At 50.7% G+C, this 13,661-nt stretch overlaps 2 protein-coding genes across 2 annotated transcripts in view; both read right to left on the bottom strand.

The window, feature by feature from the left end:
- CLK3 (CDC like kinase 3) overlaps positions 1-9,554 on the bottom strand; it is an 87,169-nt gene extending 77,615 nt beyond the window's left edge. The window contains exon 1 of the mRNA XM_056865742.1: positions 9,551-9,554. The gene's annotated coding sequence lies outside the window, so the exon portion shown is untranslated. The remainder of the gene's footprint in view (positions 1-9,550) is intronic.
- The window catches only part of ARID3B (AT-rich interaction domain 3B), a 34,583-nt gene that overhangs the window by 10,078 nt on the left and 10,844 nt on the right, over positions 1-13,661 (bottom strand). The window contains exons 2-3 of the mRNA XM_056865744.1: positions 11,374-11,445; positions 10,309-10,381 (exon numbers count right to left, since the gene is read on the bottom strand). Of these exons, the coding sequence (XP_056721722.1) occupies positions 10,309-10,381; positions 11,374-11,445 (145 nt within the window). The remainder of the gene's footprint in view (positions 1-10,308; positions 10,382-11,373; positions 11,446-13,661) is intronic.

Below are 13,661 nucleotides of genomic sequence, written 5' to 3'. Positions count from 1 at the left end.
ACAGATTAAATCCCCAGAACGCACTGTCAGCGCATTAACCAAATGCACTTCGACGCTCCCCCCCCGGGGGGGGGGGGCTCCCGTGTGGCTAATCTCCCCACCCACTCTTCCTCAATCCCATTTATAGAATGGCATTAGCTTCTCCCTAAGCAAGCTTGATCCACTGACCAGATGGGGCAGACAGAGAGTGAAAGGGGAGGAAGCTGTTAAGAGGCTCCAAAGGAGCATTGGTGGTGCTCACGCTTGAGAAATCCGGCAAAGGTTGGCTCCCAGCCCGCGGCAAGCATCATGCACGTATTTTGTGAAGTGCCGGCTTCAGCTTTCGGTGCGCATTCGGAAAGCACTTTGGGAGGAGCACCTCTAGTTGGCTGCCCAAAGGAAAATCCCAAGGCTGCTTTCCACACGTGGGGAGGGGCTCTGCGCATGAGTGGCGGCCAACCTGCTTCAGGTGCAGAAGGGCCTAGGTTCAATCCCCCACCCCAGCGTCTCCAGTTAAAAAAAAAAAAAGGATCAGATAGGAGATGATGGGAAAGACCTCTGGGCCAAGACCCCGGAGACCTGCTGCCAATCAGAATAGACAGGGGGTCTCCAACAGGTAGTTCACGAGCTACTTGTAGCTTGCTGGCTGCTCTGGAGTAGTTGGAGTGTCCCCCTAAGAAGACCCAGGAAAAGATCAGGGGAGAGAACAGCACCACAAGATTGCTGTAAGGGTAAGAAGCAAGAGGGGCAGAACCAGGAACTCCCTGGGGGCAGGGAGGACTTTTTCCGAACACCTCTCTAAAAGCCACGCATTTTCCTGCTCTTTCTTTGTTGTTGTCGTCGTCTCGGCCTTTTAATTCATTAATTTGTATTTATTTATTTATCAAACTTATATCCCACTCTCTAGCCAGGCCAAATCTGCAAATTTTGGCATGCTTCACTGGTACAAAGATATGCAAACAGCCCGAGAACCTTTCCACGCTTACCGAGAAAGCTCCTTCACGCAAAGACACACGTATTCTGCTAGAAAGGGGAAAGCGAAGCCCCTCCACGTGGAACAGCAAAGGCCTACTGGCATCATGGGACGCGGAGAGGCAGAGGGCGGAGCGGATCCTTCACAGCCGGCCGCAAAGCCTTGTCAAGGCCCATGATGGATTACTGTCATCTGGCAGTGTGGGGATTAATGATCTGGGGGTCAGAGGGGAGAATTCCAAAGGGAAAGGTCACCGACTGGGGGGCACGTTGCAAGACTTGTTGGCTTTTGATGGCAAACTCGTTTTACTGTACCTTCTTAGCCCGCACTTGCTGCCCCCCCCCGCAACCCCCACCCCAAAGCACAGAAAGCCCCTTATGTACAAGTTGTGGGCAATCTCGACAGAGGGGCCGGACTCTTGTCGACACGAGGTGGGGGGGCATTTCCTCTCCTCTCGGATTGCGGGTGAAACGGCCGCTCTCTGCCCCATGGACACAGCCACTCTCTCTTCGCCCCCACCGCCACGCCATCCCAGGACGCCTCACCTTTGATACCGAGTAATCAAAATCAGACGGGGCCTTGGACACAGATAATAAATAGAGGCCTGCTTTTCGAGACTTGGGGGGCAAATCACCTTTGCGTCCAGAGAGAACCGAGAGCGAGAAATTTTTCTTCGGAGGGGGGCATTGGGACAACGGCACACCAACTGGATGATGAATTGGCACTCTACGAACATGGAACATGCATGGAGGACATCCCATGCTGAATAGCATAGCTGGGGCCTTGGACTTAGAATCATAGAGTTGGAAGGTACCACCAGGGTCATCTAGTCCAACCCCCTGCACAATGCAGGAAATTCACAATCACCTCTCCCCCACACCCCCACTGACCCCTACTCTATGCCCAGAAGATGGCCAAGATGCGTTCCCTCTCATCATCTGCATAAGGTCATAGAATCAGCATTGCGGACAGATGGCCATCTAGCCTGTGCTTAAAAAACCTCCAGGGAAGGAGAGCTCGCCACCTCCCGAGGAAGCCTGTTCCACTTCTCAACAAGTGGGGAGGGGGGAATACACCAGGAATGGTGAGAACAGAGGAAGTTCTAAACTTGAGGGACCAAAACAGAGAAGGCCGCGCAACTACTGGTCACGGGCTTTCCTTTAAAAAGGAGAGGAAAAAGATCAGAGCCCTGACCCGGATGGTCCGGGCTTGCCCAATCTCCAGATCTCAGAAGCTAAGCAGGGTCGGACCTGGTCAGTACTTGGATGGGAGACCACCAAGGAAGTCCAGGGTCGCTACGCAGAGGCAGGCAGTGGCAAACCACCTCTGTTCATCTCTTGCCCAGGCTAGCCCGATCTCATCAGATCTTAGAAGCTAAGCAGGGTTGGCCCTGGTTACTATTTGGATGGGAGACCACCAAGGAAGTTCAGGGTCACCACACAGAGGCAAGCAATGGCAAACCACCTCTGCATCTCTTGCCCAGCCCGATCTCATCAGATCTTAGAAGCTAAGCAGGGTTGGCCCTGATAAGTATTTGGTTGGGAGACCTCCAAGGAATATCAGAGTCGCTACACAAACCACCTCTGAACGCCTCTTGACGTGAAAACCCTCTGGGGCCACCCTATTTTAATAAATGTTCTCTTTTCAGCATCACTCAATCTGCCATCTCATCCACCTAGAGGCAACTCTCAAGACAGGCATTTTTAACTTCAGATAGCACCAAGATGGCCCAGGCTAGCCTGATCTCGTCAGATCTCAGAAGCTAAGCAGGGTCAGCCCTGGTTAGTATTTGGATGGGAGACCACCAAGGAATACCAGGCTTGCTGTGTAGAGGAAGGCACTGGCAAACCACCTCTGTTAGTCTCTTGCCATGAAAACCCCAAACAGGGGTCGCCATAAGTTGTCTGCGACTTGACGGCACTTGACACACACACAGCACCAAGACTACAGATAGTTCTCTCCTTAGACCTGTGCTAGCTCGCAGAAGGGTCAGTCCAGCCTATACTTAAAATATCTCCGCCCTGCCTCTCCCTCTAAAATGCCCGAGGCAGCAAGCACATATGTATCCTTCTCATCCCCCCCCCCCAAAAAAAAAACTGGGCAAAAATGTATGTTTGAATGGTGTTACATGTCCAAGAGGGTTTGAGCTCCGCGCGGACAGCGGGAAACTTGTTGTCTTACAGACCACCTGACCAGCTGGGTAAGAGGCAATGTGACAGGGCAACGTGAAGGGGAAAGATAAAAAGATCTGCAGAGGAATAGTGTGGGGGGAAGGGGGTGGGAACTTGGGATTATGTCTACTCTGGCACCCAGGCTCCACATTCTGCGTCAAGGTGGCAACTTTTCTTCACTCAGTCCAGACGCATATTTATTTGCGGCTGCATTTTCTTCCAATATCCAGGATGCCAGAGATATTTTTCTGGAGTGCGTGTTCAAGTTCTGGTAAGGGCTGAGGGAGTTCCACCCCAAATCGATGAATGGGGGTGGGGTGGGTTTGCATCGCAGCCATAGATTTTTTGAAATTTTGCGTAGACTTCATGCGTGTTTAAACCTACCTCCAGCAAATTTTAAAAATCCATCCCTGGGATCGTGGCCAGAAAGAGACCCTGCTAGAGAATAGGATACATATAATCCAGACATACATATAAGCTCTGTCTAGACATTAGGAAGAATTTTCTAACAGTTAGAGGGGTTCCTCAGTGGAACAGGCTTCCTTGGGAGGTGGTGAGCTCTCCTTCCCCGGAGGTTTTTAAGCAGAGGCTAGATGGCCATCTATAGGCAATGCTGATCCTATGACCTTAAGCAGGTGATGAGAGGGAGGGCACCTTGGCCATCTTCTGGGCATGGAGTAGGGGTCACTGGGTGTATGCGTGTGTGGGGGGTAGTTGTGAATTTCCTGCATTGTGCAGGGGGTTGGACTAGATGACCCTGGTGGTCCCTTCCAACTCTATGATTCTATAATCTGGTTTAAACCAACCTCATGATACCTTTCAAAATGGCAACAATTTGGAAATGACTTCTGAGGTAAAAAATGGATACCTGCAAACCTCTTTAAGAGATGAGAAATACGTCTGCCATGCCAGCTTTTCCACCTTCATCATTTTTCCCCTTTCAGAAGAGGAAGAGGAGGAGGAAAAGAAAAAACGAGCAATCGTGATGGATGCACAGAAAATTGATTGTTCCAAAGCCGAGATTTTTAACGCCAGCTGTAGCTTGATATTCAGGAAAAAAAATCAATAAGCCCATCTCCCTTATGGCTTGTAAGGTTCACAACGGCTTCCCTTCTGAGTCGAAGGCAGATACACCTACTGAGTCCCTCCCCCCCCGCGATTATCCTGCTGGAGTTAGCGTTAAATAGTCCCCTGAATGTAATGATCAATCAGAACACATTAGGATTCTGAGTGTCAGCAGTATCTGAATATATTTTTGACTGAGCTTTGGCCATCTCTTTTTGCATGTGTATTGTATTCAAAGCTATTTTTTTTTAAAAAAAAACAACAACCCAGACTTGGCATCAAAAACCATTGCAAAATTAGGAATATATATAAAGGGTACCTCCCTTCCAACTCTATGATTCTATACCATAGGCAGTTCATGAGAGGGAGGGCATCTTGGCCATCTTCTGGGCATGGAGTAGGGGTCACTGGGGTTGTGTGTGGGGGAGGTAGTTTGGAATTTCATGCATTGTGCAGAGGGTTGGACTAGATGACCCTGGAGGTCCCTTCCAACTCTACGATTCTATGGTTGCCTTGCCTAAATGTATCAGGTTTGAACAGCCCTGGAATAGCTACTACACACATATAGGAGTTTGAATAATAAAGAAAAAATTGTGCCGTGAAAAGCCAAGAAAATACTCAATTTCTTCATTTTGACATCATTGGAGGTGGGGGATGCAGCCCCTTGACGCTCATACGCTACCAGTTTGGATGCTTCATTCTGAACTTGCTATCCAACTTATAGCCTTATTTGTGTGCAGTATGCGGGCCAAAAAGCAGCAGGTATAGGTCTAGCTAAGCAACAGGCAGCTACAAGAAGGGATGCGAAAAAGAACTGTGGAGGGGAATTAGATCTCTTTGCTCTCTGCCTAAAGTTCTGTACCTTTCGCCTGCTTTCCCATAATGCCCTTCCTCCATAATGCCCATGGCTATTTAGCCTCCATGACCGTATTGACACAAAACAGGTTCCGTAACCAACAATTTCAAGGGGGTAGAGCTAACAGGAAACATGGGTCAGGTTATAACTGATTCCTGTCTGTTAAAGGGGGGGGGGGACGACACAACCCTGACACACAAACACACACAAGGATGGCCAAGAAGAAGGGTTGGTTTTCATATGACGACTTTCTCTCCCACTTAAGGAAGAATCAAACCGGCTTACGATCACCTTCCCCTCCCCACAACAGACACCCTGGGAGGTAGGTGGGGCTGAGAGAACTGTGACTGGCTCAAGGTCGCCCAGTAGGCTTCATGTGCAGGAGTGGGGAAACAAATCTAGTTCACCAGATTAGCGTCCGCCGCTCACGTGGAGGAGTGGGGAATCAAACCCGGCTCTCCAGATCAGAGTCCACTGCTCCAAACCACCGCTCTTAACCACTACACCATGCTGGGCAAGATGAAGAATTTGGTGCCCATGACCCCAACCGCCATGTGCATGGCAAAGCAACAAGCTGCTAGCTCTAGTTGTGGGTCACGGCTGAAGATTTGATATGAAAAATGCGGCGGAAGAGAGGGGAAGAAATCCTTGTTCGCTTCCTCCCCCACAGAATACTTCAGAACTCCCCCCCACAACCCCCAACCTCTGCCTACTTCCACAGCCAGTTGCTGCACCTCCCACCGCGACCGTCATTACCTGATCCGCAGGCCTGCGGACCGTCACGCGCAGCTATCGAAGCTTGAGCTTGGGACGGGGGGCGATTAATCATGCGACATTTGACTTATCTGCGCCCATGGTAATGCCATGGCTTTGCTCCCCCCCCCCGCCCCCGCTTGCCACCAGTACCGAGACCCCGACGGATCACAGCTGTTTTATCAGACGAGTAGCCGGGCCCGAAGCTTATCCCCGCTTTCGTAACCGCGATGGAGCCACCGTATCCGTTGTGTCTATCCCTCCCGGAGGACGCCCCTCTTCGCACCAAGCCTCGCCGGTGCTCAATCACTCAACCGGCTACTGGCGCAGCTGGGTTTAATATACTTCGTACTCGCAACATCTTTACCAGATGCTCGACAGCTCTGCTACCGGTGGGGCTCTCACCCCTCTGACCCTTGGACTAACTCCTCTTCCCCAGTGAAATCTTAAGTCGAAACGTGTGTTGTTCCCCCCCCCCCAAAAGGAAAGAGAAGGAAGAGTCTAAAGCAGTTCCCCGTTGACGTCTGAGGCTGAAATGTTGACACCCCAAGCTGGCCAGCTTCAGGGATGGAGAGAAGACCTCTGGTGACGTCATGGCCCAAAGCCCTGCTTTTGTCAGTACCCAAGAGAATACCCCAAGGGATGAGACCTTAACTAGCTGAAAAGTGCCGAATGGATGGGCCATCTACCAGATTGTGGGCATCCCCCAGCAAAAGAGGAAATATACGATCCTCACGCCACCTACCCTATGGGGAGTTAAATATTTTGAATCAACCGACGTTCAGAGAAGCAGAAGCTATACTTCTAAGGAGAGGCTTTGAGGAGATATAGGGGACCCAGATGAATCTATACCTTCCCCCCTAGTGAGAGATCTGAACAATCACACCTCTGCCGGAGTCATTAGAAGCCCTGAGTGGGCAGATCTGATGACGCTGGAAGCAGGAAGAGGTGTAGCCTTCAAAAGTGGGTGGAGACCCAAACAGGGCCTGCTCTCCCCCTCTGAATGGCCACCAAGCTGACAGTTTTTTGGGGGGAGCACCAATCCAGCTAGCCAGCGTGGCGTAGTGGCTAAGAGCGGTGGTTTGGAGCGGTGATTCTGATCTGGAGAACCGTCGGAGGCTAATCTGGCGAACTGAATTTGTTTCCCCGCTCCTACACATGATGCCAGCTGGGGGACCTTGGGCTAGTCTCAGCTCTGTTAGAGCACTCTCAGCCCCACCTACCTCACAGGGTGTCTGTTGTGGGGAGAGGAAGGGAAGGCGATTATAAGCCAAAGATGGAAGTGTGAGCAGTCCCGTTGGGCAAACAGCGTAGGTCAGAAGCTTGCACAGAGATCGGGCCTTGAGTATCGAAAAGACGGGGGAGCAGTCCAGAGGAGAATCAAGAGGAAAGTTTTTTTTAAAAAAATTAGAATATTTCTATGCTGCCTCTTCAAAATCCTGTTCGAGGCAGCATGCAAGGAAAAACCACAACATTAAAATCCAAGCAGCATAAAAAACTATCCATAAAACAGAAGGAGGTGGTTAAAGAAGTGATAAGAGAAACCCATAATTAAAAGCTTAGGTAGAAAGATGTGGTTTAGCCTGGTGCCTAATAAAGTAGGCGGAAGTAGCAGAGAAGAAAAGGTTTTTTGGCAGAAGTAAGCAGCACTGTAGCAGAAGGTATGGAAAACCAAACGAGGAAATGGTTTGAAAGGATGGGGGAAGGTACATTAATTGCTGAAAAACAAAGGGTTTTTTTGCCAACCGAAAATTAAGAAAAGGCCCAAGGCACAGTGACTGGGCAGGGGAACAAGGTATTGGGGAAATTATCACGGTGTCAAAATCCCTAGCCGGTGGCAGGATTTCAGATTAAGAATGTTGGCACCAGAGCGGTCAATCCTTCGCTATGGAATAGTCTTTCCAGGCAGCAAAAAACAAAAACCGCTGACTGGCAAAGGTTGAGAAAAGGGAGGGCTTTTAGGGTATTCCCTAGATAGGAAAGATAAACGCCGCCGGTGCCCACAGATAAAAGGGCCCAGTGCCAAACCCTTTCATCAATATCAGCCTTTCGCGGCAGGCTTTCCCACATCTGAAGACGTGCAGATAAGGCATACAACAGCAGGAAAACATTAAAACCCCACGCCCCGGCTTACAAAGCCCCTTCTATGTATATACACATCAAAACCAGAATGGACAAGCCACCTGGGAAAACTAAGGTCATGCAGAAACCTTGAGCAGTAGCAGCGTGGTGTGATCAGAAGCTCCTCCCTCCCCCCTTTTTTTTACAAGATTTGTCACAAAGGAGGCACTTAAGCGAACAAAGCATTTTTGCCCGGCCATGGCGCCGTTTGCAGTCTTAACAAACTCGCCGTCCCAAGTTCCAGAAGTCATTCGTTCTCTCTCATACATACACACAGCGACAATGCTTCTTCGCCTACGGCAGCCCCTACTATTACGAGAGGGTTCCACAATGTCCATGCATGTCAGGATGTAGCCCCATCACGCAACGGAGCAGAAGACCAGAACATCTAAACAAGAACGCTGCAACTTTAAAACAAGACTGACTTTACTAGATCAGACTAACAGATTTAACTAGTCACGGGGTAATCCGGCTTTGTTAAACTGGGCCTCTCTAGGCAAAGGAAATAACCATGAGGGGATCTTCTCTAGGCAAAGGAAATAACCATGAGGGGAGGGGCTGTGGCTCAGTGGTAGAGCATCTGCTTGGCATGCAGAAGGTCCCAGTTTCAATCCTGGCATCCCCAGACCAAGAGACTACACAAGTAGGTGATGTGGAAGACCCCTGCCCAAGACCCTGGAGAGCCACTGCCAGTCTGAATAGACAATACTGACTTTGATGGACCAAGGGTCTGATTCAGTATCAGCTTCATGTGCTCATATTACTGAAGCTGCTAATGAACCCTAGCTACATAGCTAGTTTCAATCAGTTCCTGTTCCTAGCTGTTGAACACTCAGCATGAAGCCCCCAACAACTAAAGCCTTCGATAGTTTTTGATCGATTTGTTGTGTGCCAGAGATAAAATTTCCAGAGGTCCCTTGCGCTCTCTTTCCGTAGATTTAAGAGGCCTGATCTTTTTTTACATAAAAGAAGGGTGACTATTTCTTTTCCCTTCTCCTTGTATAAAAAGTATCGCCTGCCACTTTGTAAGAAGTGAGGATCAATCCAGAAGGCGTGGAAGGGGGCATGCTACAAGAATAACCCCACAAAAAAGTGCTCGATTAATGAACCTTCCTCTTCTTGTGCTGAGGATGCTGGGGGGGGGGGCGCGCTGCACTAGCCCTACAACCCCCCTCTTTGAAGTGTGGTCCTTTGATCAGTTTTTAGTTCAAAGGTGTTTGCATTAGAGACAGATAAGTTGGCTGTTTATCCACCGCTGTAGGGAGGGGATAACACCTGAACGAGCTCGGCTGTTTCTTGCTCGGCTCCTTCTGCAGAGCGGCCGGAAGGGCCTCCGACCAAGGGCAAACAGTCGCTTTCAAGCAGAGAGGTACAGGAAAGAACGTGTGAGGTTTTCCTGGGGCTAAAATCACGTCTTATAATTCGAAAGCCCGGGATAATGTTGATGCATCCGATCAGTTTCTTCTCCATTTCCTGTTGGATTGCCACAGAGGCCCGGGGCGACCCCCTCGACCCGCCCGGTGGGTTTACCCGTACCCCTCCCCCCATTGTTACTGCAACAGGAGAGATTTTATCGCCAGCGAGAGCCGCTGTGCTTAAGGACCAAGGTGGCCCACGTGCTCGAGCTGACTCCTTTCCAGAGCATCGTGCGCAGAATGCGCCTTCCAGAGGATGATTATCCAAGTGTGGAGGCTTTTCAGCAGAGGTGGACCAGCCGTTTAACTTGCAGGGAAATTTCCTGGTGGGCCGCTGCCCTCGAGGGCCACTGGTGGCCAGGAGCAAGCAGGGCCCGGCCCCGACAATGGTGAAGAAATTCAGATTGTGAGATGTTCGGGGCAGGGATTAGGTTTCCCCCCCCCCTCCCTCCGTTAAGGTATTCCACACAACATAGAGTTCATCGACGGCATACCACCTGTTCCAAAACAAGTCTGGGGGAAGGGCAGATCTGGGGATACCTCTATAATCCAATATCAAGCAGAAACGCAGTTTCATAGAGTGATCTCGTATCATTATCCCCTTAGAAGAACCAGACCCTGATTTGCATCCCCACCCCCACCCCCGAACATTTGAAGAAGCAGCTTTCTTTATTATTCAAGTTCCCACACAGGAGGTACACAGGAATTGGTTCTCTTCCAGTTCACAACCAGGAGAAAACAAACTCCAGTTTGCCTGGGCACCCTCATTCAGACGACACGGAATAACGGGGGTTTCTCGCAAGGCTTCCCAAACCAGTAAGCTTTCAGCGCACGGGAAGAAGCGAAGGAGGGAGGCGTGCTGATACGGCGAATGTGCCTTGTTTGTGCGCATGGTGAACGAACGCAGGTTTGTCTCCATGTGTGAATGCCGCCACTGTCTCTTTTCAGGTTATCCCAATACAGAGTTTCACTCACCCCTTTTCTGCATGAAAACGAAGAGGTCGTCCAGAAATTTCTTTCGCTCAGGGTCACCATCCAGTTCATACAACTAGGGGGGGGGGGGGGAAGGCAAGTAAAAAAAATTAACTCCAACAGGGCTCGGTGGGGCTCGAGTCAGATGGAAGACAGAAAAGGATGGAGAAAACTAACCATGAGGGGAGGGGCCGTCGCTCAGTGGTAGAGCATCTGTCTGGCATGCAGAAGGTCCCAGGTTCAATCCCCAGAATCTCCACTTAAAGGAACCGGGCAAGTAGGTGATGTGAAAGACCTCCGCCTGAGACCCTGGAGAGCTATGGAGAGGGGCTGTGGCTCAGAGGTAGAGCCTCTGCTTGGCATGCAGAAGGTCCCAGGTTCAACCCCGGCATCTCCAGTTAAAGGGACTGGACAAGTAGGTGATGTGAATAACCTCAGCCTCAGACACTGGAGAGCCGCTGTCAGTTCGAATAGACAATACTGACTTCGATGGACCAAGTTAGAGCAGTTCCTCAGTGGAACAGGCTTCCTCGGGAGGTGGTAAGCGCTCCTTCCCTGGAGGTTTTTAAGCAGAGGCTAGATGTCCATCTGTCAGCAATGCTGATCCTATGACCTTAGGCAGATCATGAGAGGGAGGGCATCTTGGGGGTTGGACTAGATGACCCTGGTGGTCCCTTTCAACTCTATGATTCTATGAGGGCTAGATACAGGTTTGCATTTCGGGCTCCGAAGCCAAAGAAGCACGGTTCAGCCATTTAGACACACAAAGGGATACCAGCTCGGATCCTAAGCCTTGCTTCCGTTTGCGTCCTTCTTAGTCTGTTCTAGCTATTAGTTAGTTACCTTTTTACCCCAGCCTCCCTCCAAAATACTCAGGGATTCTCCCTTCACCATTTTATCCTCACAACAACCCTATGACGTAGATCAGGCTGAGAATATGACTTGCCCAAGATTCCCCGCGCCCGGTAAGTTATGTGGCAGGGTGGGGGGGATCAGGAACCTGGTACTTCGAGATCTGAGTTCGACATCATCCCACAGGGTATCTGAAACCTAAGTCACGGCACGAACCTTGGCAAAGTCTCGAGACACCTCTCTTCCTCTGCTGCTGTCTGCATCTTCGTTCCAGCTCAGGTTCCCATTCTTTAAAGAGAAAGAAGGAAATTAACAGGAGACAGCATGTCGAAATATGAAAGGACATCTCATTCTTACTTCCAAGACCCCAGCGAGATAGGTCATGCTCCTTGGCTGTTCCGGAGATGGCCAAGGGAACTTTTTTCACAGGATAGGAAGTGCTGAAGTAAGGAAACAGGAAGAAGGAGAAGAAGAGTTGGTTTTTATATGCCAACTTTCTCTACCACTTAAGGCAGAATCAAACCGGCTTACAATTGCCTTCCCTTCCTCTCCCCACAACAGACACCCTGTGTGGAAGGGCTGAGAGAGCTGTGACTAGCCCAAGGTCACCCAGCTGGCTTTGTGTGGAGGAGTGGGGGAAACCAACCCAGTTCACCAGATTAGCCTCCACCAGTGATGTGGAGGAGTGGGGAATCAAACCCGGTTCTCCAGATCAGAGTCCACCGCTCCAAACCACCGCTCTTAACCACTACACCACACTGGCTGTCCGACCTGTCCCAAGTGCCTTCCGCAAGGAGGCTGGCAAGGGCCGTACCTGAGAGCCTGCAAGTTCTGCACCCACAGACAGCCCTTGAAGAGTCCTTGAGGAATCCCACCGAGTAATTTCAGACAGGGGCTTGAATCCCACGGAGGATTCCCAACAGCCAAAAGACTTCTGTGCCCAGAGCGCAATCCCCCCCACTTCCCCCTCTTTGCTGCAGCCCAAAATACCCCCTAAAATGTCCCCCTGGGAGAATGGGGAGCCCCCCAAGGAACGTCATGGGATGGATGAGTGGAGAAATGAGAGGCTCGCAGCCTAAGCGTGGCCAAGAAACCAACTTCAGACAGGCGATTCAGAACCTGCTTGGACATATCCTGACGGCCCCTACTGAGCTGACTGTCTGCATTCATAAAACCATACCACACACGTGGTCACACACACATGAAGCTGCCTTCTACTGAATCAGACCCTTGGGCCATCAAAGTCAGTATTGTCTACTCAGACCGGCAGCGGCTCTCCAGGGTCTCTGGCAGGGGTCTTTCAAAACACCTACTTGCCTAGTCCCTTTAACTGGAGATGCCGGGAATGGAACCTGGGACCTTCGGCATGCCGAGCAGATGCTCCACCACTGAGCCATAGCCTCTCCCCAAAATGTAATGGTCAGGTGGGCTCAGATGGGACTAGATTACCATTAGTGTCTGCCAGTCCCAAGCCGCATACATGAAGCTGCCTTCTACTGAATCAGACCCTAGGTCCATCAAAGTCAGTAATGTCTCCTCAGTCCAGCAGCAGCTCTCCATGGTCTCAGGCAGGGGGGTCTTTCACATCACCTACTTGCCTGGTCCCTTTAACTGCAGATGCCAGGGATTGAACCCGGGGCCTCCTGCATGCCAAGCAGATGCTCTACCTCTGAGCCACGGCCCCTAATTAAACCACGGCCTCCTGTTACTCCTGAACTGGCCCTCCGACCTGTGTCGTGACTGCACAGGTAGGGACGGTTCAGCCAGGTGACCAGAAATAAACAGGGTTAACCCTCCAGGAAGGAGGTGGGAAAGTTGTGTTGGGCCTCTAATGACAGTGGGAACGGGAAGGCTAGATTCTGCAGCCATCTCAACTGCTAACACCCGCCGTGAAAAGGTAGCCGGGGCAACCAGCCAAGAAGCCGCCCCAAGGGAGGTCAAACATCGCCGGCTGGTTTGGATCACCCACCCACCATCTGGTAGCAGAGGAGGCCAACATGGATACCTCAAATCGGATAAAAACAGCCACCACCGAAATTCACGAAGGGGTTTGCAAACAAAAACAGGGTTTTGCTTTTTTCAAATTAAAGCCACTTTAATGTCTGCGGGTCTTAGTGTCATTTGGTCGTGATGCGGACGCTGAATTACCAAGACGAATGGCCTCTGTCACAGTCAGACAAACCCCTTCCCCACCCCCTCTCTGGAAAAAAGCAGCCTGCCACCTTAATGCCCGCTGATTTAGTTTGAGCCAGTAATTCCTGCTGGAAAGTCAGTTATCTGGTGAGCCCCAACCGGCTGAAAGATATTTAATGGGCGATTACTGCCGCTTCTGTTGTGTCAGCTGCTTATTAGGGCAGGCCCTCCTCTCCTTCGAGAAGAGTGCCGAGAAGAAAACTGGGGTTCTGGGAAGGCTCTTCCTGCAGAAATCACCTCTCCGTGCCTTCCTTCCCCCTCCGCGAGACAACCATCGTCCGACCGATCCTCCCAAAAAATTCTGCTGATCA

The sequence above is a fragment of the Euleptes europaea genome, chromosome 20, assembly GCF_029931775.1.
Source record: "Euleptes europaea isolate rEulEur1 chromosome 20, rEulEur1.hap1, whole genome shotgun sequence".
In the NCBI taxonomy this organism is placed as follows: domain Eukaryota; kingdom Metazoa; phylum Chordata; class Lepidosauria; order Squamata; family Sphaerodactylidae; genus Euleptes; species Euleptes europaea.
Note: the sequence above shows the minus strand (reverse complement) of the source record. Positions and strands in the feature narration are given on the sequence as shown.